The 24,666-nt window shown below is 44.6% G+C and overlaps 1 protein-coding gene across 3 annotated transcripts in view; it reads left to right on the top strand.

Annotated features, from left to right (window-relative positions):
* Positions 1-24,550, top strand: part of MMS19 (MMS19 homolog, cytosolic iron-sulfur assembly component) — a 32,978-nt gene extending 8,428 nt beyond the window's left edge. Inside the window, exons 2-31 of one of the 3 annotated variants that reach the window (XM_058543667.1) lie at positions 2,997-3,045; positions 5,393-5,493; positions 6,304-6,389; positions 6,772-6,846; positions 7,269-7,338; positions 7,711-7,839; positions 7,929-7,990; positions 14,527-14,613; positions 15,061-15,135; positions 15,538-15,615; positions 16,164-16,302; positions 16,552-16,706; positions 16,960-17,038; positions 17,320-17,445; positions 17,641-17,722; positions 18,062-18,159; positions 18,263-18,412; positions 19,359-19,514; positions 20,593-20,689; positions 21,182-21,284; positions 21,426-21,494; positions 21,719-21,845; positions 22,323-22,423; positions 22,569-22,625; positions 22,774-22,960; positions 23,283-23,365; positions 23,494-23,658; positions 23,738-23,797; positions 23,967-24,067; positions 24,148-24,550. In XM_058543667.1, coding sequence (XP_058399650.1) covers positions 2,997-3,045; positions 5,393-5,493; positions 6,304-6,389; positions 6,772-6,846; positions 7,269-7,338; positions 7,711-7,839; positions 7,929-7,990; positions 14,527-14,613; positions 15,061-15,135; positions 15,538-15,615; positions 16,164-16,302; positions 16,552-16,706; positions 16,960-17,038; positions 17,320-17,445; positions 17,641-17,722; positions 18,062-18,159; positions 18,263-18,412; positions 19,359-19,514; positions 20,593-20,689; positions 21,182-21,284; positions 21,426-21,494; positions 21,719-21,845; positions 22,323-22,423; positions 22,569-22,625; positions 22,774-22,960; positions 23,283-23,365; positions 23,494-23,658; positions 23,738-23,797; positions 23,967-24,067; positions 24,148-24,175 — 2,975 coding nt within the window. In that variant the 3' untranslated portion in view covers positions 24,176-24,550. Of the gene's footprint in view, positions 1-2,996; positions 3,046-5,392; positions 5,494-6,303; positions 6,390-6,771; positions 6,847-7,268; positions 7,339-7,710; positions 7,840-7,928; positions 7,991-14,526; positions 14,614-15,060; positions 15,136-15,537; positions 15,616-16,163; positions 16,303-16,551; positions 16,707-16,959; positions 17,039-17,319; positions 17,446-17,640; positions 17,723-18,058; positions 18,160-18,262; positions 18,413-19,358; positions 19,515-20,592; positions 20,690-21,181; positions 21,285-21,425; positions 21,495-21,718; positions 21,846-22,322; positions 22,424-22,568; positions 22,626-22,773; positions 22,961-23,282; positions 23,366-23,493; positions 23,659-23,737; positions 23,798-23,966; positions 24,068-24,147 lie in introns of all 3 variants that reach the window. The other 2 variants (XM_058543665.1, XM_058543668.1) reach the window with 2 other exon arrangements.
* Positions 24,551-24,666: the final 116 nt, after the last annotated feature.

The raw sequence follows: 24,666 nt of genomic DNA, 5'->3' as shown, positions 1-24,666 counted from the left end.
TGGAAAAACTGGTAAAGTCCGAATAAAGTCTAGAGTTTAATTAATGGTACTGTACCAATACTAATCTCCTAGTTTTGACATATGTACCATGCAAGATGTTAACATTCAGGGAAACTGGGTGAGGGGTATACAGGAATTCTCTACACTATCTTTTTTTTTTTTGTGAGGAAGATCAGCCCTGAGCTAATATCCGTGCTAATCCTCCTCTTTTTGCTGAGGAAGACCGGCTCTGAGCTAACATCTATTGCCAATCTTCCTCCTTTTTTTCCCCAAAGCCCCAGTAGATAGTTGTATGTCATAGCTGCACATCCTTCTAGTTGCTGTATGTGGGACACGGCCTCAGCATGGCCGGAGAAGCGGTGCGTCGGTGCGCGCCCGGGATCTGAACCTGGGCCACCAGTAGCGGAGCGCGTGCACCTAACCGCTAAGCCACAGGGCCAACCCCTCTCTACACTATCTTTACAACTTTTCTTTAAATCTAAAATTATTCCAAAATAAAACATTAATTTTTTTAAAAAGTCTACCTGTCAACCCCCTAGCTATCCAGTGTCCCTCCCTAGAGTCAACCAATGTTACTAGTTCCTTTTATCTTCCAAGATATAAATCAATACAAATAGAAACAATCCCCCCTCCCTTTAAAAACAATGCTATGGGGGCTAGCTCCGTGGCCGAGTGGTTCAAGTTTCCTGGGCTCCGCTTAGGCGGCGTGGGTTCGCAGGTTCAGATCCCTGGCGCAGACCTACTGCACTCACCAGCCATGCTGTGGAGGCATCCTACATACAAAATAGAGGAAGATTGCCACAGATGTTAGCTCAGGGCTGATCTTCCTCAATCAAAAAAAAAAGGAGGAGGGTTGCCAATGGATGTTAGCTCAGGGTGAATCTTCCCCACCAAAAAAAATAATAATAAAAAAATAAATAAAAACAATGCTGTGCACATACTATGTACTATTTATGAACACTGTTCTGCTTTTAGATCTTGTCCCATTATCAGTATATATATATAGTTTTGTCAGGCTTTTTTAATTTTTCTTTTTTTTTCTAAATAGCTACAGAGAATTCTATCATATGGATGTACTGTAATTTAGTTAACTGGTTTCTTATTGGTGGCCATTTGTTGTTTGCAGTCATTTGCTATTATAAATAATTCTAATAAATAACCTTGTACATGCATTATTTTGCACTTTTACAAGTATATAGGATAAATTTCAAGAAGATCCCCTGGGTTAAAGCATATGTACACTAGTAGTTTGAAAAATAGTGTCAAATTGCCCTCTATAAAGGAATTATACCAATTGATATCCCCACCTACAGGGTGTAAGAGTGCCTGTTGCTGCACACCATCGCCAGATGTGTGGTACAACGTTTTTGATCTTTGCCAATCTAGTAGGTTAAAAAAAAAGTTTTTGTGTAGTTTAATTTGCATTTCTCTTATTGTAAATATGGTTGAGCATCTTCTGTGGAATGCCTGTTCATTTTTTTGTTTTTGCCCATTTTTAACTTGGTTGTTGGTCTTTTTCTCATTGATTTGTAGGAGCTCTTTGTAAATTGGCAAAATTGCCCTTCGTTATAAGAATTGCAAATATTTTTTCCCAGTTTGTCTAATGATTTTTTTTTTTTGCCTCGCAGAAAATCCATTTTTTTTAATGTAGCTGATTTTAACCAATCCTTTCTTTTATGTCTTCTGGATTTTGTTATACTTAGAAATTTTCTCCATTTTTTTTTAAGATTTTATTTATTTATTTTCCCCCCAAAGCCCCAGTAGATTGTTGTATGTCATAGCTGCACATCCTTCTAGTTGCTGTATGTGGGACGCGGCCTCAGCATGGCCGGAGAAGCGGTGCGTCAGTGCACGCCCGGGATCCAAACCCGGGCCGCCAGCAGCGGAGCGCGCGCACTTAACCGCTAAGCCACGGGGCCGGCCCTCCATGTTTTTTTCTTTAATCCATTTGAAATTTACTTGGGTGAAAGATTCACAGCCAATATATATATTTTTTCTGATATTTACCCACTCATCCCAATACCATTTATTGAATAGTCTCTGTTTTTCCCATTAATTGAAATATGACTTTTAAAATCCTATTCTCATATGTATTTGTGTCTCTTTCTGGACTTTCTATTCTATTTCTATACCTTTGATTTCTTTGTCTGAATATGAACTCATACTACACTGGTTTTTTTGTTTTTTACTTTTATTATGGGAAATTTCAAGTATATTCAAAAGTATACACCATTTTAATTATTGTGACTTTATAATAATCTTTTTAATATCTGGAAGGTCTACCTTCCCTCCCCACTCCATTACTCTTTTTCAGAATTTGCCTGTCTAATTATGTGTTATTTATTGCACATTAACTTTAGAATAAGCTCATCTAGTTCCCCCCAAAATTCTACTGGTGCTTTTATAGAGATAGCCTACAATTATAGATTAATTTGGGAAATTTATCATCTTGAGTCTTTCAAGAATATGGCATGCCTTTCTATTTGTGCAGGTTTTCTTTTGTGATCCTCACTGGTGCTTTAAAGTTTTCACCATTCAGATCTTCACATTTTTTGTTAAGTTTATATCCAGGTATTTTCTTTTCTTTTTTTGTTTCCTATTATAAATAGGATCTTTTTTACCTTATATCTTTTTTACAGGCTTTTGTATGTATACATGTGAAGGCTCTTAATTTCATAATATTACTTTTGTACCCAGCCACTCTAATGAATTATTTTATTTGTAATATTTTTTCAGTTGTTTCTCTTGGATTTTCCGTATATACAATCATGTTATCTACAGATGATATATTTACTTCCTTTTCAATTTTTATACTTGAAGCTGCATATTTGAAGTGTTACAGTAATGCCTCTTATATGGGAGGGGCTCTTGGCAAGCGTAGGGGGCCCCATGGTACAACCCTTGGGTTGGCAGGAAACATTGTAATTAGAGCCATTGAACCCTGGGATGGGGTTTTGGTTTTGTTTCTTCATAATTACTTCTTTTGTTTCCTCTAGAAGTGAAATCCGGGAGCTATACAGTGTTACAAGTGGTGGAAGCCCTTGGGTAAGATCCTCTGCTCTAGAATGCCCTTCTCCAGCCTGCCTGTGCACTCAAAAAGTTATTTTGTACACTGCTGCTTTCCTGGAGCTAATTGGTCCTGAATTTCTCCTACTGTAGCCCAACACCCCCCCACTTCCATATCAGTACATTAGGCTAAGTCTATGTTTCTCCTGAAAAAAATTTCATGCCACCCGCCTGAGACTCCTAAGGAAGTGTTTGGAGCCCACAGCCTGTGGGCCCCATCAGCTCCTGGATCAGCCCACAGGTTTGGGTGGGTGGGTGATTGAAGGCCATCCACTGTTATTTAATTAGAGCTGGGATTCCTCCTGTGCATCTTTAGACCCACCGCCCCCATGGGATTCTAGTCTGCCTGGATCTGACTCAGACCTGCCACTGGGCCCTGCCTGGGGAGTTGCCAGGAGGCTGACCTTGTACCAGATGCCCAGTATAGGAAAAGGCTTAGGGAAATAGCTGGAAGATCAATGTTATAACCAGATATTCCAAGCACCAGAGGAAGTACATGCTTATAGTCTAATGCCTGCTTTTCTCATATTTCATACTTGGTAGACCGTTTAAATTGACAAGTCTTATTAGCAAAGGTCCTTAACTGTCACTGCCAGCATGTCTTCTGAAACAGAAAAATAGAAAATTGGAGGGAAAAAAAACTAAGTCACTATCATGCATTTCTCCCGAACAGAGACCATTTGGCCTTTCTATTCAGGTTGTGGTGGCCTTGGTCCATTTTTTTAAATAACAGCTTTATTGAGATATAATTCACATATGATAAAGTTCACCATTTTAAAGTGCGTAATTCCATGGCTTCTAGTATATTCACAGATTTGTTTAACTCTTACCACAATCAATTTTAGGACATTTTCATTATCCCCCCTAAAAAACCCCATGCCTATTAGAAGTCACTCCCCATTCCCTCCTTTTCTCAGCTCCTGGCAACCACTAATCTACTTTCTTTTTTGTGTGTGTGTGAGGAAGATCAGCCCCAAGCTAACATCCACGCTAATCCTCCTCTTTTTGCTGAGGAAGACTGGCTCTGAGCTAACATCTATTGCCAATCCTCCTCCTTATTTTTCCCCAAAGCCCCAGTACATAATTGTATGTCATAGTTGCACATCCTTCTAGTTGCTGTATGTGGGACGCCGCCTAAGCATGGCCAGAGAAGCGGTGCGTCGGTGCGTGCCTCGGATCCGAACCTGGGCCGCCAGTAGCGGAGCGCGTGCACTTAACTGCTACGCCACGGGGCCGGCCCCACTAATCTATTTTCTATCTCTGTGGAATTGCCTATTCTAGAAATTTCATATAAATGGAATCATCCAATATCTGACCTTTGTGACTGGTTTCTTTCACTTAGCATAATGTTTTCAAAGTTCATCCCTACTTTATTTAGCATGTATCAGCACTTCATTTCTTGCTGACTAATAAACCATTGTATGGATATACCACATTTTGTTAACCATTCATCAGTTGATAGACATCTGGGTTGTTTCCACGTTTTGGCTATTCCAAATAATGCTGCTATGAGCATTTGTATGCCTTGGCCATTTGTAAATGCTCTGAATGCACAGTTTTCTACTTCTGAGTAGAAACCTTTCTACAAGTTCCTATCCTAGGGATTCTGTCAATGTGATCTTATTTTTGCCCCTTTACCCCTAGTTATATATATCCTTATCCTTAAGGTTTCACTCAAATGTCCTGGCCAGCTCTCCCTCAGAAATCTTCTGCTTTCTACTTTAAGTTGCTTAGATTCCTTTTAGTATGTTTAAATGTAATCTCTGTAGAGCTATTTTGAAGATAAATAACCTCCTTGTTGCTTCAGCTCTTCTCATATCAATAATCCTAAATAGTTAAAACCTTTATTCTAGCCATCTTACTTTGTGAACTTCCAGTTATAAAGGTTTTTTTCCCCCTAAGACCTCCGTGGTTCCTCAGCATTTTTTCTTTAGCTGTAAAATATTTATTATCCTCTTGTTTTGGTGGAAGCCACAGCTGCCAATCATCTCTCGGTCCCTGTGGGTAACTGCTAAGCTCTGTTTCAGAGGAATGTCACAGTCGTCCACTGGGGAGAAAGAATAAGCCCAATGCCCACTTGGTGCCTGGAGACAGACACTTCTGTTGGCTGTGGTGTCACATGTGTCTCTAATGATGCCAGATCAATCTGGGGATTGGCTCTTTAGGCTCTGGCCTTACTACTATCTGTAATGCTAAATACCTCTGGAACACCTCCCTAGGCTGGCTTCCATGCCCAGGGGGTGAGTGTGACTAATTGCAAAATATTTATTTCTTCAAAAGTTTGAACTGGGTAATGTCAGGCTTTCTCTATCCTACTTTCCCCCAGGTCCTCCCTAGAGAATCCAGAACCCCGAACTCGGGCACGAGGAATCCAGCTTTTGTCACAGGTGCTACTCCAGTGTCACTCCTTGCTCCTGGAGAAGGAAGGTACTGGCATCACTAGTAGGCGTGTCTTCCTGGATTGCTGAGCCAAGGGCTTCCTTGTTGATTCAAGCTAACTTTACAGGGAGAGAGGGAGGAAGGGAGGGCATAAGGTATCTGTGAAATACTAATTCAAGGTCTTCCTTCCTCACTGGTATATGTGGCAGAGGTGATAAGAATTGAGACGCAAGACACATGGATTTCAAATATAGCCTTAGTTTTTTTTCAGTGTATCATTCCCTCTCTGTAAAATGGACAAAGCAGTGCTTCATAGATGGAGTGGGAAAATAAAGAAATTTTGAAGTGTTTTAAAGTCTAAGGAACAAAGCAAACCACTTATTTATCTTCTGTAGCAGGGGAGACAAAACTACAGCCTGTTTTTATAAATTGTTTTATTAGCATATAGGCACACCCATTTATTTACCTATTGTTTATGCTGCTTTTATGTTACAGCGGCCGAGTTGAGCAGAGTTGAGTAGTTGTGACAGATACTATGTCCTGTAAACCTAAAATATTTACTATCTGGCCCTTTGAGAAAGTTTGCTAACCTCAGTTCTATAGGAAGCCCGTTCTGGGGTCAAATATCGGTTTGACTATGGACCTCTATGAGAATGGGTAATAAAAGATGTTCACTTGTTTTCTTGACTGATCAAGGCACCCTCAAATGGGAGGGCATGGGACATACGTCTTGGTGAAGGAGAAAATTTGTAGCGAAGCCCAAGCAGGAACAACCCTTAGAAACTTTGGGAAGGAGCAAAGCTGGTGGGCCCTCGTCCAGCCTGTGTAAACTAATGGCTGAATTTCTGGTTTGTGCAGTTGTACACCTGATCCTATTCTATGAGAACCGGCTGAAGGACCATCATCTTGTGATCCCATCTGTCCTGCAGGGCTTGAGGGCACTAGTGAGTTCTTTTTTTCATTACATACTGTGTTTGCAGGAGCCCTTTTCCAATGAATTCTCTTCTTGCCCTTTGAGGGTGAGACTTCAAGTGCTGAGGATCAATGCTGAAGTGTGGGACTAACTAGTGTCAACCAGCTCCACTTTTGTTTTTAGTCTAGAGAGTAAAGGTGTCCTTTGGGGACTGGAATTCAGAACCAAACTGGAAGGCGCTGCAGAGAACTAATCAGCTTGAGAAAAGGGACCACGCTTCTCACCGTTAGCCCTTCTTCTTGAACCTGGATGTTGTCATTCCCACTGTAGCTAATTAGGCCTGTTTTAGCGTTGTGTCTTGAAGGCTATGCTAGAATTCCCTCGGTGCTCACTTATCTCCTCTTCTCCCCCAGAGCCTGTGTGTGTCCCTGCCCCCAGGGCTGGCTGTCTCTGTGCTTAAAGCCATCTTCCAGGAGGTCCACGTCCAGGTGAGTGATAACAGTTACAGAAACAGGTATTTTCCTCTGGCTCCCAGCCCTTGACATAACTAGAATTAGGTGGCAAAAAAATATTGGCTTCGAAGTTCTGAACTCTGTCAGGTCTTTGACCACGTTTACATGCTGTTTCTTGCTACTGTATAAGGAGAGAAAGGCATGCTATTATGTCTGACTTGTGTCCTCTTATACCTAAAGAAAGTAAGGCATACAGCAGACAGGTTTTGGTTATTGGCCCACTGCTGTACTCCTGGGCCAGGAGCCATATCCTTTCTCTGCATTTCCTCTTAGCTTCATCTTATACTGGTGTAAAGAGCACTGTCCACTTAGAGGTTGTGAAGCAGGAAGTAGTTTTGTCAGCTGAGGTATTCTTTGAGCACTTTCTTTACTTACTTCCTATCTCTCCGACCCCTAAGTCCCTGCCACAGGTGGACCGACACACAGTCTACAGTATCATCACCAACTTCATGCGAACGCGGGAAGAAGGTAAGAGGCAGGGCTCTCTGGGAAATCTGAGAAGTGAGCACATCTTTTTTTTCCCCTCATTACCAGGGCTCATCTTAGCCTGAAGGTGATATAGAAGAGCCAAAATCTGAGAGAGAATGATAAAGGGAAACGGAGGCTCCACTTACTCCCCAGTAAAGGAAGGGTCGAGTTTGAGCTGATGTTTTAAATTCTTACCTCTGTAACAATTATATATTGTTGCACATCTCTTCTTCACTGAGTACTCTCTTGGAACAGAAAAACAAAAATGGTCTTCTCTGGGAGACAGTGATAGCAGAGGGAGCACACAGGCCAGAAGAAAGCCCCAGCTTTGTATCTCGTGGGGCAGTAGTGACCTTGTTCTCTCCTCCCCAGAGCTGAAGAGCCTAGGAGCTGACTTCACCTTTGGCTTCATCCAGGTGATGGATGGGGAAAAGGATCCCCGTAATCTTCTGGTGGCTTTCCACATCGTCCATGACCTCATTTCCAGGGACTATAGCCTGGGTATGTCCTTGTAGCCTTGAATTAGCTGGTTGGGCTTGTCAGATGAGTAAAGCTTTTAAGTTAACCTCATTCTTTCTTTGTTGCCTTAGGACCCTTTGTGGAGGAGTTGTTTGAAGTGACATCTTGTTACTTCCCTATTGATTTTACCCCTGTAAGTAACACCTTTCATTCATTCATTCGTTCATTCATTTATTCATTGAAATATTCATTGAGTGCCTGCTATGTGGCAGGCCCAGTTCTAGGCACTGAGGGTACAGTAATGAACAAAAAAGAGACAATCCCTGCCCTCATGAACTTACATTTTAGTAAACTGGGAAGTAGAGAGAAACATTTGCCATCAAAGGAAGGATTTAGTTCAGCAGGTATGTGGGGGGGCTTCTTAAGCTCCTTAACAATGTACTTAGTGCTGAGGGCTACAGGATTGTACAACACGGTTCCTGCCCTTGGAGGTTGAAACATTTAGGTAACAATACGAGATTATGGGACAAAACAAGTGGTGTCATAGTTGTCCAGAGAAGACAGAGGTTAGTGTGAGCTAGAGTAGGCAGGAACTGACTTCACAGATAAGATAGGATTTCAGTTGGTTTTTGAAGGATGCGTAGGATGTGATCCTGGATCCCGAGGGGCATCTCAGCCAATAGAAACAAATGGAAAAAACAAAGAAAACACAGTTGAGCACAGTATGTACAGGAGGTGTTTGCTCTGACTCCCTTGGACCTTCCTCCCACTTTCCATCTTGATTTCCCTTCTATTTTCAAATACTCAGGGTCTCATCACTGTATGGATATGCATGGGTATGTGTACTATGAGCATTAGTGGTTTGGAAGAAATGAAAGGAGTTTCATCACAGCACACCAAAGAACATCTGAGTATTGACTCTCACTGCCTTTTATGTTACACAGCTATCCTTTTTTTTTTCTTTTTTTTTGTGAGGAAGATCAGCCCTGAGCTAACATCCATGCTAATCCTCCTCTTTTTGCTGAGGAAGACCGGCTCTGAGCAAACATCTATTGCCAACCCTCCTCCTTTGTTTTTTTCCCCAAAGCCCCAGTAGATAGTGGTACGTCATAGTTGCACATCCTTCTAGTTGCTGTATGTGGGACGCGGCCTCAGCATGGCTGGACAAGCGGTGTGTCGGTGCGCACCCGGGATCCGAACCCGGGCCGCCAGTAGCGGAGCGCGTGCACTTAACCGCTAAGCCATGGGGCCGGCCCAACACAGCCATCTTTGCCATATGGAATTTCTTACCAGCTTATTCCAAATGACATGTTGCTTGGGACCACCTCTCCCGAAGTTCTTTTGATCTCTTTTGTAATCAGTATTATCATTTCTAACTCAGAAGAACTTACGCCTTTGAAATCTTGAAAGCTCTTGGTTAGGCTACCAGGTTTCTCTGTTTTTGCTTTGTTTTATTTTGTGTTTGTTTTGAAAAGATAATACATGTACATGATTCAAAATCCAAAAGGTGCAAAAAGGTGAAAAATCTACCTACTACAAAATTTCTTTCTTTAGTGTCAACCAGTTTTATCAATTATGTCTGTATCTTACAGAGCTTTTTCACGTGTAAGCAAATGCTTTACCCCCACCCCAATGGTAGCATTTATATACACCTTTCCTGTACTTTGCCTTTTTCATTTAACAGTATATCTTGGAGAATGTTCCATATCAGTATATAAATTAGTTCTTTATTCTTTATGGCTGTGTAATATTCCTTTGCATGAAAATACCTAATTCATTTCACTAGTCCTCTATGGGATAAAGCTTGTTGTTCAATCTTTTTCTGTTACAAGCAATGCTGCCACTTACATACCCTGTACAGGTATCATTTCACATGTATGTGGGTATAACAATAGGATAAATTCCTAAAAGTGGAATTGTGAGAATATATGCATTTATAATTTTGGGGTGAGGAAGAGTATGTCATTCATTTTTTTGAAAGGTGAGTCAATGAGCATGAGTCAACAGTTAAAGGATAGAGAATTAAGCCTCTTTATACCCCTTTACTGCCACCACCCATTTTCCCTTTAAAGATAATCACTGCTCCCAACTGCTTATATATTTTCTCAGATTCTAGGCAAAACAAGGTTATATCTAATGATAGGAGAATTTCTCTTATTTGAGCAGATTTTTGTGTGTTCTTCTGCACTGCAGTCTGTGGAAAGCAGAAAGCTGTTGATGGTTAAGATAGAGACACCTGGCTCTAGTGTAATTATTTGTGTTAGAAATATTCTTATGGGGCCGGCCCCGTGGCTTCGTGGTTAAGTGCACGCGCTCCGATGCTGGTGGCCCGGGTTCGGATCCTGGGCGCGCACCGAGGCACCACTTCTCCGTCCATCCTGAGGCCGAGTCCCACATGCAGCAACTAGAAGGATGTGCACCTATGACATACAGCTATCTACTGGGGCTTTGGGGGGAAAAATAAATAAATAAAATCTTTAAAAAAAAAAAAAAAAAAAAAAGAAATATTCTTATGGGGGCCGGCCCCGTGGCTTAGCAGTTAAGTGCACGCGCTGTGCTACTGGCGGCCCGGGTTCGGATCCCAGGCACGCACCGACGCACCGCTTCTCTGGCCATGCTGAGGCCGCGTCCCACATACAGCAACTAGAAGAATGTGCAACTATGAAATACAACTATCTACTGGGGCTTTGAGGAAAAAAAAAGGAGGAGGATTGGCAATAGATGTTACCTCAGAGCCGGTCTTCCTCAGCAAAAAGAGGAGGATTAGCATGGATGTTAGCTCAGGGCTGATCTTCCTCACCAAAAAAAAAAAAATATTCTTATGGTCTTATCAACCCACGGTGACCATATGCCATCATCATAGTGAATCGCGTCAGTATAAGTGATGGTCCTTTGACTTTCACTATGCCTGTATGCTCACTCAAGCCGGGGTAGATGAACGTTTTCTGTAAAGGGCCAATTAGTGACTCTTTTAGGCTTTGTGGGCCATATGGTCTGTGTTGCAGCTCCTCAACTCTGTTGTTCTAGTACAAAAATGGCCATAGACACTGGAACATGGTACGTGGCTGTATTGCAATAAAACTTTATTTATGGACACAGAAATTTCATATAATTTTCATGGTCACAAGATAATATTCCTCTTTTGTTTTTTTTCCCCCAACTATTTAAAAATGTAAAATCCATTTTTAACTTGGCCATACAGTGTCAACTGTTTGCTTCCTACTTCTAATGCCGAGTAGATAGTGAATCTTCCTTCACCATCATCCCTGGGAGTCCTTTATCCTTTCTCTTGGTTCAGATCGCCTATTTTCTTTGTTCACATATTCTTCATTTTGTGGTTTACTCTCACATTTTAGTGATGCAAATCCTTTATTAGCTTCCTAAGAGAGTGTGTAAAAAAGTGAAAATTTTTTAGATTTTGTAAACCTAAAATGTCTTCATTCTTTCCTCCCATTTATTGATAGTATGGGTATAAAATTCAAGAATGGAAATTCTTTTCCCCCAAGATTTTGAAGGCATTGTTACATTTACCTCTAGTTTTCAGTTGCTGTAGAGAAGTCTAAATTCCTTCTGATTTGTAAACCTTTGTCTTCACTTTTTTTCCTCCTTTTTGGAAGCTGTTAAGGTTGGTTTTGCCCCCACTGTATTGAAATTTCACAGTGATGTGTTTTCATGCATTGTATTGGGTACTTGGTAGGCCCTGTCAGTCTGGAAACTCATGTCCTTCAGTCCTAGGAAATGTTCTTGCATTCTTTCATTGATGATTTCTTCCCCTGTTTTCTCGGTTCCTTCTTTGTGGAACTATTAATCTTTTGTTAGACCTCTGAATCTCTTACCTTTTCTTTCATATTTTCTACATCTATCTTTTTGTTACTTTATAAGAGAATTCCACAGTTTTATCTTTTCTATCCAAGTCCAGTCACGAAAACAGAAACCACTTTGGTATTTAAAACAAAAGTTAATGCAGGAAATTGTTTATACAAGTGATGGGAGACCTGAGAAACCAAATAGGGATAGTGAGGCAACCCAGAGATTATCAATAACAGGGAACCATTACCACCCCTAGGCTGGAGCGACAAAGGACGAGTTGATGTTATTGGACCCCAGGGGCTGAAAGTATCTGACAAAAACTGGAACCACAGTGGGCCTGTCAGTGGGAGCTGGAACCATGGAGGAAATGCTGCCAGTGGTGAAGATGCCATCTGAATCAGGAATGGGAAGAAATGCCCTGGGTTTTCCCTTCCTTCTGCCCTGCATTCTTCTAAAAGTGCCTCCCATTGGCTGATCCCAGGCCAGTATGGGAGCCTGGGAAATGCAGCCTGCAGTGGTCAGCCCAAGGAGTGGATCTGAGGGCAGAAATGTCCGGGACCAGCACATCTCCCCGTAACCCCTTCTTTGATTTTTGTTCATTTCTGCACTTATGCTTTGAATTACCAAGGGCCTTTTGTTGTTGTTGATAGTGATTTCTGAATGTTTTTTTTTTCAAATAGCATTCTGGTCTTATTTAATTCACGGATGAATTACTTTCTTAACTTTTTAAAAAACATTAATGATATATAATTTTTTAATATTTCTCCCCCCACATATGTGGTCTTTGTTTCCTCCAAGTTTTTTTCGGTCTCTATTTCCAGGTTAGAGGCTTTCCTCAGATATCTGGTAACCTTGGGAGTTTGCACATATTTCCAAGTGAGGATTATAAAGTTGAGTGGGAGCTCTGGCTACATACAATGGGCTTGTTGAATATGAGCTTCATTGTAGAGTGGCTTACATGGACAGTTTGGGGAACCCCCAATGTATTCTTCCTCTTGGGCTAGTCAGGTTCTTCTAGAAAAAGACCTTAGATCTGCCTAGAGGGAGAGGTCTGGCTATAAGCAGATGGGGCTAGAAGGGCTGGAAAATCTCAGCACTCAGTACCCTATCAGTTAGACTTCCTCTTTTGGTAGCTCCCAAGCCCTCAACTGCATCTGCATCTCCAAGACTAGAGACCTCTGTCTTACCTTCTCCAGAGAATTAAACCTCTAGATTCTGGTGCACTTAGGGAGGAGTTGGGAGGCAATCTACGAGGTCAGATTGCTTCTCTAACCCCACTCCCATTTCCAACTGGTATGCCAGTTGCAAAGCTTTTTGAGGACTATGCAGTGTATATGGGTAGTTATTCAGCTTTCCCCAAGCCTACTGAGGATTCTGTTGTTTTGGCTTTGCTAAGTCATTTTCTTCTTATCCATCTGCTTTTCAGCTTCTAAGATTTTGTTGCTAACATCTCTTATCCTGCTCTCTTCAACCTTTAGCTTTATGTCTTTAAAAAACAGAAAATCCTGGGCCCAGCCCGGTGGCATAATGGTATAGTTTGCACGCTCCGCTTTGGCAGCCTGAGGTTTACAGGTTCAGATCCCCGGCGCGGACCTACACACCGCTTATCAAGCCATGCTGTGGCAGGCATCCCACATATAAAGTAGAGGAAGATGGGCATGGGTGTTAGCCCAGGGCCAATCTTCCTCAGCAAAAAGAGGAGAATTGGCAACAGATGTTAGCTCAGGGCTAATCTTGCTCATCAAAAACAAAAAAAACCAAATGCTGAACACTAAAAATAGAAAATCCCTTTGTTTTTTGTTTGCTTGTCTGTTTTGGTGAGAAACACTGGCCCTGAGCTAACACCTGTTTCCAATCTTCCTCTTTTTGCATGATGAAGAGTGTCCCTGAGCTAAGATTCTGTGCCCATCTTCTTCTATTTTGTATGTGGGTCACCACCACAGCATGGCTTGATAAGTGGTGTAGGTCTGTGCCCAGGATCCAAACCTGCAAACCTGGGCCGCCAAAGCAGAGCGCACTGAACTTAACCACTGTGCCACCAGGCGGGCCCCACCTTTAAGTATATTTTTGATGGGGTTTCTAAAGAGAAGAAGGAGGGGCTGGCCCGTGGCTTAGCGGTTAAGTGCACGCGCTCCGCTACTTGTGGCCCAGGTTCGGATCCCAGGCGCGCATTGACGCACTTCTTGTCCGGCCATGCTGAGGCCGTGTCCCACATACAGCAACTAGAAGGATGTGCAACTATGATATACCACTATCTGCTGGGGCTTTGGGGAGAAAAAGGGGAAAAAAAAATAGTTAGAAGAAGGAAAATCTGATGCACGTTTTCAGTTTGCCTCCTTGATACAGAAACCATCAATGCTTTTTATATTGCCAGAATTACAACTTTTTATAAGGGTGAAAAAATAGAAATGTCCATCAAAGGGGGATTATTTAAATAAATTATGGCTCAACCACACAATGAAATAGCATCAGCCACTAAAACTAATGTCATGAAAGAATAATTTAATACCACAGAAAAATGTCCCTAATGTATTAAGTGAAAAAATAAATTACAAACCTTTGTACAAAACGATCACATTTTCTAAAAGTAGATATATTAAAGGGAAACAGTATCTACTAACACATAGTCATAATATATGTAGAGAGAAGAAAGTGATGCACCAGAAAGTTGACGGTGCTTATGTCTGAGTGGTGAGATGATAGATCAGAGAGAAACTGTTTGATCAGATAGAAAACAAATGCCCAAGAGACAAAAATTCCCAAGAAACATGTAAGAGCAAGCAAGTCTTCCTGCTGGAGCCTCATATCATACTGTTCTGCCAGATTGGGTGTAAATATGCCCCATTCTGCAGGGTTGTCAGTTTTAAGCCTGTGTCCAAGGGTGGTTATATAAACCCATGGTCTTTCTCCCTTTTCCAGCCACCTAATGATCCCCATGGTATCCAGAGAGAAGATCTCATCCTGAGTCTTCGAGCAGTGCTGGCTTCTACACCACGATTTGCTGAGGTGGGTCTAGCCAAGGTTAAGGTATGTAGCCTCAGCCTGTAGAAGGCTCTGAAGAAAGAACAAAAAAAACATGGGGAAAAAGAAAGATCCACTATATGTTTTAAGGTATGACATCCTGCAGGTGTCTTCAGGCTTATGTGGCAAGTATCTTCAAGCCTTCAAACTAGTAAACTTTACCATCTCTTCCTTTAAAATAGTAATCTAGCCCCTATCTGCTGCTATCTTTTGAGATCCTATAGCTTTGCCAACTAGCCCATTTTTCAGGTAACTGGGGATCTGGCCACATCTTGTCAGGAAGGTTGGCTTACAGTCAAAACTCCTAACTCAAGTCTAGCTCCTTGATGTAGCACCTACCCCTGGAGACTGATGGCAGTAAGGATGTGGTTGGCCTTGGTGTAGCTGCAACACTACCCATGTCAGGCTTCAGTTCTTCCTTCTCTCCTACAGTTCCTGCTGCCCCTGCTGATTGAGAAAGTGGATTCTGAGATTCTGAGTGCCAAGCTGGATTCTCTACAGACTCTGGTGAGTGATTTTTCTCCTTCTAGGGTCCAGCTGCCTTTAGACAAACTAGGGATGCTGAAGGATTATAGATTCTTGGAGAGCCAGGGAACAGTTCAGTGGGCCTCAGAAGAGGCCCAGGATTTGGGCCTCTATGTAGATCTAAAGCCCCAGCTGCATACTATTTTGTCCTGTAGTAACTGAGTGGTAGCTGAGGAAAGGCTGCCCAGGGCTCCCTCTTGATGCTTGTTTTTCATCAGTCAAGATGAGCTTCTATTTTTTGTGCCCTGAGTAAGGACTGTTATAAAATCCTGCTGGTTTTTCTGCTGAGAGCCAGGCTCCTTCAGGTGCCATTACACTAAGGTCCCCACATATCCTAGAAAGTCTGAGTGTGTAGACAGCTGATAGCTGCGTTTTCCTTGGCAGAATGCTTGCTGTGCTGTGTATGGACAGAAGGAACTGAAGGACTTCCTCCCCAGCCTTTGGGCTTCTATTCGCAGGGAGGTGAGTGTTACTTAGATAAACTCACTACTGTTAACTCCCAGTCGTCAGGCATGAGGGGAAATAATACACCCTGTCCTTTTCCCTCTGTTGCTGTGCCTAGTTATTCAGCAGGCAAGCAGTGGGGCATACTTCTAGTTGAATGACAAGAGAGAGTCCCTACATGGGGGTCAGCTGCTTGGTGATGTAACTTGATCATCTTTGCACAGTGCCCACTTCCTGTCCTTCCATGGTAAGGAGCATAGGTGATGGTGCCTATGGCACCATGCTGAATAGCGGGGGTGAGGAAGAGACTTAAGATAGGGGATCCCAATAGCTGCTGCTCAGAGTTGGCATTCTGTTTCTCAAACTTATGTGTATCAATCCTGGTGGGACTTGGCAAGAATACACCAGGTGAGAAGACACTCATTTGAGGGGTTAATTTCCACTGCTGTGCCCTAAAGTTTCTCCAACCATCTGTACCCGCCCCCCCAAGGGAAATAGGCAGTAGGTGGGTGGGGTGTCACCTGGTGCAGGCTCACCTCAGTAGCCATGGGATCCCTCCCTGACAGGTTTTCCAGACGGCAAGTGAGCGGGTGGAGGCTGAGGGCCTGGCAGCCCTCCACTCCTTGACTGCATGTTTGTCTCGCTCTGTGCTGAGGGCTGATGCTGAGGACCTCCTGGACTCCTTCCTTAGCAACATTCTACAGGGTAATGGGGCAATGGCAGCCAGAGACGGGAGTGAGCACAATAGAGAGAAATTCCTTAAGGGCTGGTGACCTTTCATGTGTAGCCCCCATGTTCAGTGATTTGAGGGCTGGAGCCCTACTTTGAATTGAAAACAGTTTGAGTGGTAAGTGCCAGCAAACCACCCAGGTCTCAGGTCTCCCACTTACATAGACTACGGGGATCAGGCAGCACTTGGCCTGCACGCAGGTCTGTGATATGCTGCCTCTCTAGACTGCAGGCACCATCTGTGTGAACCGGACATGAAACTGGTGTGGCCTAGTGCCAAACTGCTGCAGGCAGCTGCAGGTGCCTCTGCCCGGGCCTGTGACCACATCACCAGCAACGTGCTGCCTTTACTGCTGGAACAGTTCCACAAGCACAGTCAGGTAAGGGAGCGGAATCTTTTGAGGAAATGATGGTGCCCCTTGCTAGGATCCCTTTCTAACCGAGAGAGAGCTAAGCGTTGAGCGTGAGCCTAGATAGATCTTAGGTTTTGCTCCCGCTAGCTGCTACTGGTTCCCTTATTCTCTCTTTTCTTGACATATTTACCTAAAAGGATAGTTCTCCCCGCTTCCAGAGTTGCAGAACTGAAATCCTATAAAATATTCTTTGACTCCAGTACCCCTTAAAACATTACAGAGCAACCAGCGGCGGACGATCCTTGAAATGATCCTGGGTTTCTTGAAGCTGCAACAGAAATGGAGCTATGAAGACAAGGGTGAGGTTATTTTCCAGATGTGGTATCCTGGGGGCTGCTGAGCACTGTAACCAATAAAGGACGGCAGGCAAAGAGTGCCATGGAGTAGTAGTCTAGAACAGTGGTCCTGTCGTTCTGAGGTTGTAGCATAAGAAAACACTTAATGGATGAGACCTGTTTATTTTTTCCCAGTGTACTTCCTGAACACCCAATGGATTAAGCTCTTTCAGTCTGCCCCAAGTTGTCTTTGCATCACTGCTGAGTCAGGGCTTCCCTCTAACCTGGACTCTGTCTCTCCCTAGATGAAAGGCCTCTGAGTGACTTCAAGGACCAGCTGTGCTCACTGGTATTCATGGCTTTGACAGACCCCAACACCCAGCTTCAGCTTGTTGGCATCCGTACACTCACAGTCTTGGGTGCCCAGCCAGGTACACTTAAGGGAAAGACAAAAGATAGGGGTATTGGTCCCTTCCGTGTGATTTTCTGTCTTAAGTGAAGAGCAGTCTTAATTCCCTACTTCTCACTACTACTCTGGTTGACTTTGGATTTCTAATAGGACTTTTGGAAAGGTTGTGGTGGCTGCAGGGGAAGAAAGATGAGGTTTGTGTTCCCTTTTAACACAGATCTCCTGTCTTCTGGGGACTTAGAGCTGGCAGTGGGTCATCTATACAGACTGAGCTTCCTGGAGGAGGATTCCCAGAGTTGGTGAGAATCTGAAGCAGTGAGATAGAGCAAGCTGTTCCCTGCCTCTGTGTTGGCAGCAACAGAACCAGCAAGGTCCAGGGCTCTGTGCTTCTGACCATTGGCTCTCCCTAGGGGAGGTGGGCCCTGTGCTTGGCTCTGGGTGGAGCCTGTTGGAGATGTGGGACTGATCTCTCTTTTCTTGGGCATTAAGAAGCCCTGTCCAACTTGGTGGTGTAGGAACTTGAGTCCTGCTTTTCAGCAAGGAGCACACATTTCTGAATCTGCCTAATGGCAGTCCCTAGGCAAGAGAACAGTGGGCCAAGGCTCAGCTAATGCTCATGTGCCCTGTGCCCCCAGCAGGGTGGCAGCACTGGAAGCATCGGGTACCCTGGCCACTGTCTACCCTGTGGCTTTCAGCAGGCACCTCGTGCCCAAGCTTGCTGAGGAGCTGTGCATAGGTATGTGTCTCTGATCTTCTGTGGCCCACCCCTTCCAGGGAGGCTTGGGGACCTTCATGCTTGCCATCACACAGTGAAACCTTGTCTCCTGGGTTGCTTTTAGGGGAGTCGGATTTGGCCAGAGGGGATGGGCCCACCAAATGCTCCCGGCACCTGTGCTGTCTCCAAGCCTTGTCAGCTGTATCAACACATCCCAGCATTGTCAAGGAGACTCTGCCTCTACTGCTGCAGCATCTCTGCCAGATGAACAAAGGTAACTACCAGGAATAATCATCAAGGAGCTGGGCTAAATGGGGAGCTGTAGTCAAGTTTGGAGTTGATGCCTCTAAGGTAATGGTTCCAATGGTGGCTATACATAAGAGTCACATGGGAACTTTTAAAATAAAATACTAATGCCTGGGCTTCACTGAGTCCAACTAAATCAATCTCTGAGGAGGGATGGGACTTGGGCAACAGTAAGAGTGCCCAGATGATTTTAATGTGGACCCAGACTTGAAAAGCACCACTCTAAGGCCATACTACTCAAAATGCCGTTCATCAATCAGCAGCATGGGCATCATCTGGGAGCTTGTTAGAAGTGCAGAATATCAGGCCCCACTGATCAGAATCTGCATTTTAACAGGAACTCCAGGTAACTCATACACACTCTCTAGTTTGAGAAGCACTGCTCCAAGGCTTAAGTGACAGCACCTGTTGCTACTACTAACCTATGCATGCTCACTCACCATGGCCCTCACTGATTTCCTAAGCTCCCTGCTTTGCACTGCCCAGCTCTTGTGGTAGAGCCAGTCGACAGTGGGTGATCTACTGTTACACAGTAGAAAGAACACTGAACTTGGAGTGTGGCCCGGGTTTGATTCCTGGACTTTGCACTTACTGTGACCCTGGAAAAACCACTGGTAGTTTCATTGAGCCCCCACATCCTCCTCTATACAGTGGGGGAAGTGATACTTTTAGGGTTATGAAAAATGAGATGCATGTAAATGCTTCTGTTGCAGAGCCCGGCACAGAGCAGGTCTCCGCTGCGAAGTCTGAATAGATGAAAAAACATCCAAGAGAAAAAAATGACTTGGCTCTTTATTAAGACACTCTTGGTCTCTTTAGTCACTCATCTTTGATTGTTCTTCCCATCTGCTCTAACTGAAATACCTGGAAGTGCTTTTGAGAAAACCTTACAGAGAAACTTTCTCACCACACAGGGAATATGGCTGCAGGACCAAGTGAAATTATTGCTATCTGTCAGAGCCTCCAGCAGGTGGCAGAAAAATGCCAGCTGGACCCTGAGAGCTGCTGGTATTTCCATCAGACAGCTATACCTTGCCTGCTTGCCTTGGCTGTGCAGGCTTCCATGCCAGGTAACTTTTTCCACCTCCCCTCCTACCCCTCCTCTGGATTTTGGCCTTCCATTAGTGTTGAACAGCACTGCCACCCTCAGGGTACCGCTGGTATTGCATTTGGTACCATCAGAGGCTTATTTTGAATCCTTTGTCCCCAAAGTGAGATTTCACTTTAAGCAAAGGGTACCAACCTGACCAGTGGCAGGAACCAAAATCCACTACTGTTAGCAACGCTTAAAAGGATGCACACCTGGGGCCGGCCCGGTGGCGCAAGCGGTTGGGTGCGCGCGCTCCGCTGCGGCGGCCCGGGGTTCGCTGGTTCGGATCCCGGGCGCGCACCGAAGTACTGCTTGGTAAGCCATGCTGTGGCGGCGTCCCATATAAAGTGGAGGAAGATAGGCACCGATGTTAGCCCAGGGCCGTCTTCCTCAGCAAAAAAAGAGGAGGATTGGCGGATGTTAGCTCAGGGCTGATCTCCTCACAAAAAAAAAAAAAAGGATGCACACCTTTTTTCCCTTTAATTTCTATGTAATTAATTTAGTTAGAATTAGGCTCTTGACTCAAGAGCCTAATTCTAGCTGGGTTTCATCTTCAACTCTACCACTTGCTAACTTAGGTGAAGATATTTAGCCTTTCTAAGCCTCTTTCCTCACTTGTAAAGGGGAGATAAAGACAAATATTTATATCACAGGGCTGTTGGTAAGGATTAAATAAGATAATTCATAGTGCGAGGCAACACAGTACGTAATAAGTAGTTCAACATATGGTAGCTGCTATAATAATAAGGACTCATGAAGATAAATCTGTTATCTTCAGGTTTTTGAAAAGACTAACATAACTATTTCTGATGTTAAGAACATTCATCTTAGCTAGCCTTATTTTCTGCTGTTGCCCAGTCTAAGGACTGTACAGAGTTCTCGAGAGCTCTCGGTGGCCCACGTTTGACCACTCCTGCTTCTGGTGCCTTGCTGGTTCTCAAGGCTACAGCACTACTAGGGGACAGGTTAGGAACTGCTACTGTTGTGTCACGATGACAGGACCTAATCATCTGAACCACAGTGATGGCCTTGTGATTCTGTGTGTTTTGATTTTGCAGAGGAGCACTCAGTTCTAAGAAAAGTGCTGTTGGAGGATGAGGTCTTGGCTGCCATGGTGTCTGTCATTAGCACTGCCACCACCCACTTGAGCCCTGAGTGAGTATAATCATGGATGTGGCCTGATCGCAGGGAAGATAGCAGTCTTGGGAAGAAGCAGCAGAGAGGCTGCCTTCTGAGCTGTCCTTTTACCCAGAATGAAATGTGGAGGCAGTTATTCATTTTGTAAGTTCTGCTGGCAAAATAAGAAGGGAGGAAGGGGCTTTTAGCACCATGGACTGTGGGGGTGGGTGAACCATGGATTAATGTAGCTGCAGATGTGCATAAGAATCACCTGTGGAGCATTTTTTAACTATACATTGAGTTCTCTCTAGATTGTAAGCTCCAGAACAGGGATTTCTTCGGTCTGGTTCACGGCTCTATCACCAGGGCCTAGAATGGGAATGGGTTCCTGGCATATAATATGTGCTGAATTAATATTTGTTGAACGTGTGATCATGCTCAGGCCCACTGACTCAGTAACTCTAATGGGAACCCCAGGGCTGCTTTAGAACCCTGGCTCCTTGGTGATACCTAGTGCTCTACCCTCAGCTTAGCTGCCCAGAGTGTCGCCCACATTGTGCCCCTCTTCTTGGATGGCAACATCTCCTTTCTGCCTGAAAACAGCTTCCCTTGCAGATTCCAGCCATTTCAGGTGAGGGTCTGATGGATCAGATGGGGAAGAATCCTGGGACTTCTGTCCTTCAAATTTTTAGGGCTAATCTGGGATGGGTATTGGGGCAGATAAGCCTACTGCTGGCAGGACAGGCTTGATAGGGTTCTTCTTCCTTTATAGGATGGCTCCTCAGGGCAGAGGCGGCTGGTTGCACTGCTTATGGCCTTTGTCTGCTCCCTGCCTCGAAATGTAAGTGGGCACATTTGGGGAGTACCCTAGTTTAACCCTGACAAAGGGAGGTGGATCCCAGGTGACTTCTGGGCTGAAATTTGTCACAGCCTAAGCTGTTCTTCTACTTTCCACACTGGAGAATTTAGTTCTCATCCATTCTGGTCCCTGCTGCCACTTTCTACTAGGTATCTCGCAGAGTTCAAGTGTTCTCTGGGTTCATTACATAGCCAGGTTTTCTGTAGGTGGAAATCCCTCAGCTGAACCAACTCATGCGGGAGCTTTTAGAGCTGAGCTGCTGCCACAGCTGCCCCTTCTCTTCCACCGCCGCTGCCAAGTGCTTTGCAGGACTCCTCAACAAGCACCCTGCAGGTACTGGAATGAGGCTGTGGGTCGGAGCCTCCCTGAATCAACTGCTGATGAAATCTTCAAGTTCAATCCTCATTCTCTTTAAAAAGGAGCTTGCTGTTAATATAATAGGGCTTCCCAAGGGACAGCTCTTGGGACAAGAGTCAAGACCAGAGCTAGGCAAAGCATTACAGGACATAAGATAAGGGGGTGCAAGCAGAGTGCTCTATCTGGTTCTGTCATCCTACTCCCTACAGGGAGCTAATAGGGATAATTTTTATTAGAAGTAGACAACTCTTTTCGAATGCCAGCACGCCTACATTACCAGAATACCAGGCTCTCACGCTGGTGTCTAGAGCTGAGTGGGCAGACTCCACAGCCAAAATGATACTGTTCTTTTCTAACAGCTTCTCAGGGAGCTCTACATTTAAATGATTTACATCCTTCGTTGTTAAAGGAAAAACGTAGCCTTTGCATCAGCATTTCCTCCCTCCTTTTTAGGGCAACAGCTGGATGAATTCTTACAGTTGGCTTTGGACAAAGTGGAAGCTGGGCTGGGCTCTGGGCGCTGTCGTAGTCAGGCCTTTACACTGCTTCTCTGGGTAAGGAGTTGGAATGGATTCTGGTTAGACAGAGTTATGTCTGGTTAAATAAAATTTCTCCATTTGACCTTGAACTGTAAGCATACTTCTCTGGGCTCTGGAGTTTGACTGTCATGCCCTAACTGTTCTCTTTCTCTGATTACAGGTAACAAAGGCCCTACTGCTCAGATATCACCCTCTCAGCTCCTGCCTTACAGAGCAGGTAAGTCCCTTCTGGAGACAGGAGAACATAGGATCTGAACAGGAATGTCCCTGTTGATCCTATTCCTCCTAGAAACAACTGCCATCCTCTTCTTGGGTATTTAAGATTCTTCTCCTCTGATGTACCTCAAGGGCTCTCTTTTCTCCAGCTCATGGGCCTCCTGAGTGATCCAGAACTAGGCCCAGCAGCAGCTGATGGCTTCTCTCTGCTCATGTCTGACTGCACTGATGTGTTGACTCGTGCCGGCCATGCTGAAGTGAGGATCATGTTCCGCCAGCGGTTCTTCACGGATAATGTGCCTGCTTTGGTCCAGGGCTTCCATGCTGCTCCCCAAGGTAAGGAGAGTCTAAAAGAAAGGCCCCAAAACATAGACTTGTCCTTTGCTCAGACCACCTTCTCTAAAATCATTCAGGACCTCAGTGCTTCTTTAGAGCTGTAGTGTGGGCTACACCTAAAGGGCTAAGTTTCCAGATTCTTGTCCCACTCTTTTCCTTTGATGGGCATATCTTGTTTATGCTGAGCTTAAGGGGCTTTTTTTTTTTTTTTTTTTTTTTAACTGCTTTGTAGGCTGATTACCCAGCTTCGTTAGAGATTGGAGTTGAATTCTCAAGCTGTATGTCTGAGCAGTTTCTCCTTGAGCTTTTCCATTTTTTACAGATGTGAAGCCAAATTACCTGAAGGGTCTGTCTCATGTACTTAACAGGCTACCTAAGCCTGTGCTCTTGCCAGAGCTGCCCACGGTAAGCCTCACGGTCAGAGCCTCTAAGGGACCAAGCCATTGTCCCCAGCTGGGGCTAGAAAGGGGAGGGGGAGGAGGACCAGGCTCATCACCTATGTGGTCATCCCCACCTTTCCTGTGGCCCCTTAGCTGCTTTCCTTGCTGCTGGAGGCCCTGTCCTGCCCCGACTCTGTGGTACAGCTCTCCACCCTCAGCTGCCTTCAGCCTCTTCTACTGGAAGCACCCCAAGTCATGAGTCTTCACGTTGACACCCTCGTCACCAAGTTCCTGAACCTCAGCTCTAGCCCTTCCATGGTGCGTTGAGCCCCAGCAACTCTTTTGCACCTACGTCTCTCCTTCATGGGTCTCCCCTAATCTTATGGTTGTGTTCCAGGCTGTCCGGATTGCTGCCCTGCAGTGTATGCACGCTCTCACTCGCCTGCCCACCCCTGTGGTGAGTACCTCAGATGTTCTTCTCCAGCCTGGAAACTTCTTAGAAGAGCCAGAGAAGTACCTTTTTGCCTTAGTCAAGTGGGACTGGCCACCCTGCTGTGTGACTGAGGTATGAACTGCAAGGTTGCCTTGGTTGAGCAAGGCTAAGATTAACTCTTCTAACTCCACAGCTGCTGCCGTACAAACCACAGGTGATCCGGGCCTTAGCCAAACCCCTGGATGACAAGAAGAGACTGGTGCGCAAGGAAGCAGTGTCAGCCAGGGGAGAATGGTGAGTTTCTAGGTCACGGGGAGGGATGGGATTGAAATGAGCCACACCACTAATGCTGCCAACATTCTTTTTGCCTACAGGTTTCTGCTGGGGAGCCCTGGCAGCTGAGCCCTCAGTCCTGGCCTAGACTGTTCTGACAATCTAACCTGGAATTACTAACTATCAAGCCATCTTTGCCCAAGGCAGGGAGACCACTGACCTTTGACTGCTTTTCCCACGGACACGGCACAAATGCTGGGCCTCTGTTGCATGGCTGTACGAGAAACATAGGAGTCCTATGAATGAACATTCTAATGAATTTGTGAAGTAACGGAGTGTGAGACCGCTTGTGTTTGAAGAAAGATCTTGGTCTTGGGGCTCTTCCATTTCTATGTCAGAAAAAGGGAGATATGCTGCTGAGGGGTGAGTGCCAATGAGTGTGGCCCTGAGGACCAGGGATGGTGGATGTGTGTACCTGCTGGAGAATAAAGATTTCTTTTGGTATGAACTTTTCAGACATTTTCCCCTCCCCACTTATGCCTCAGTGGCACATAACCAGAAGCGCCACTGCATACGCTAGAACAGTAATGCTAGAGATTGGCCAAGAATTCTTCAGGGCA

Source organism: Diceros bicornis, chromosome 6, assembly GCF_020826845.1.
Source record: "Diceros bicornis minor isolate mBicDic1 chromosome 6, mDicBic1.mat.cur, whole genome shotgun sequence".
NCBI classification, from domain to species: domain Eukaryota; kingdom Metazoa; phylum Chordata; class Mammalia; order Perissodactyla; family Rhinocerotidae; genus Diceros; species Diceros bicornis.
The sequence above is the reverse complement of the archived record's forward strand: the minus strand, read 5'-3'. Positions and strand labels throughout refer to the sequence as shown.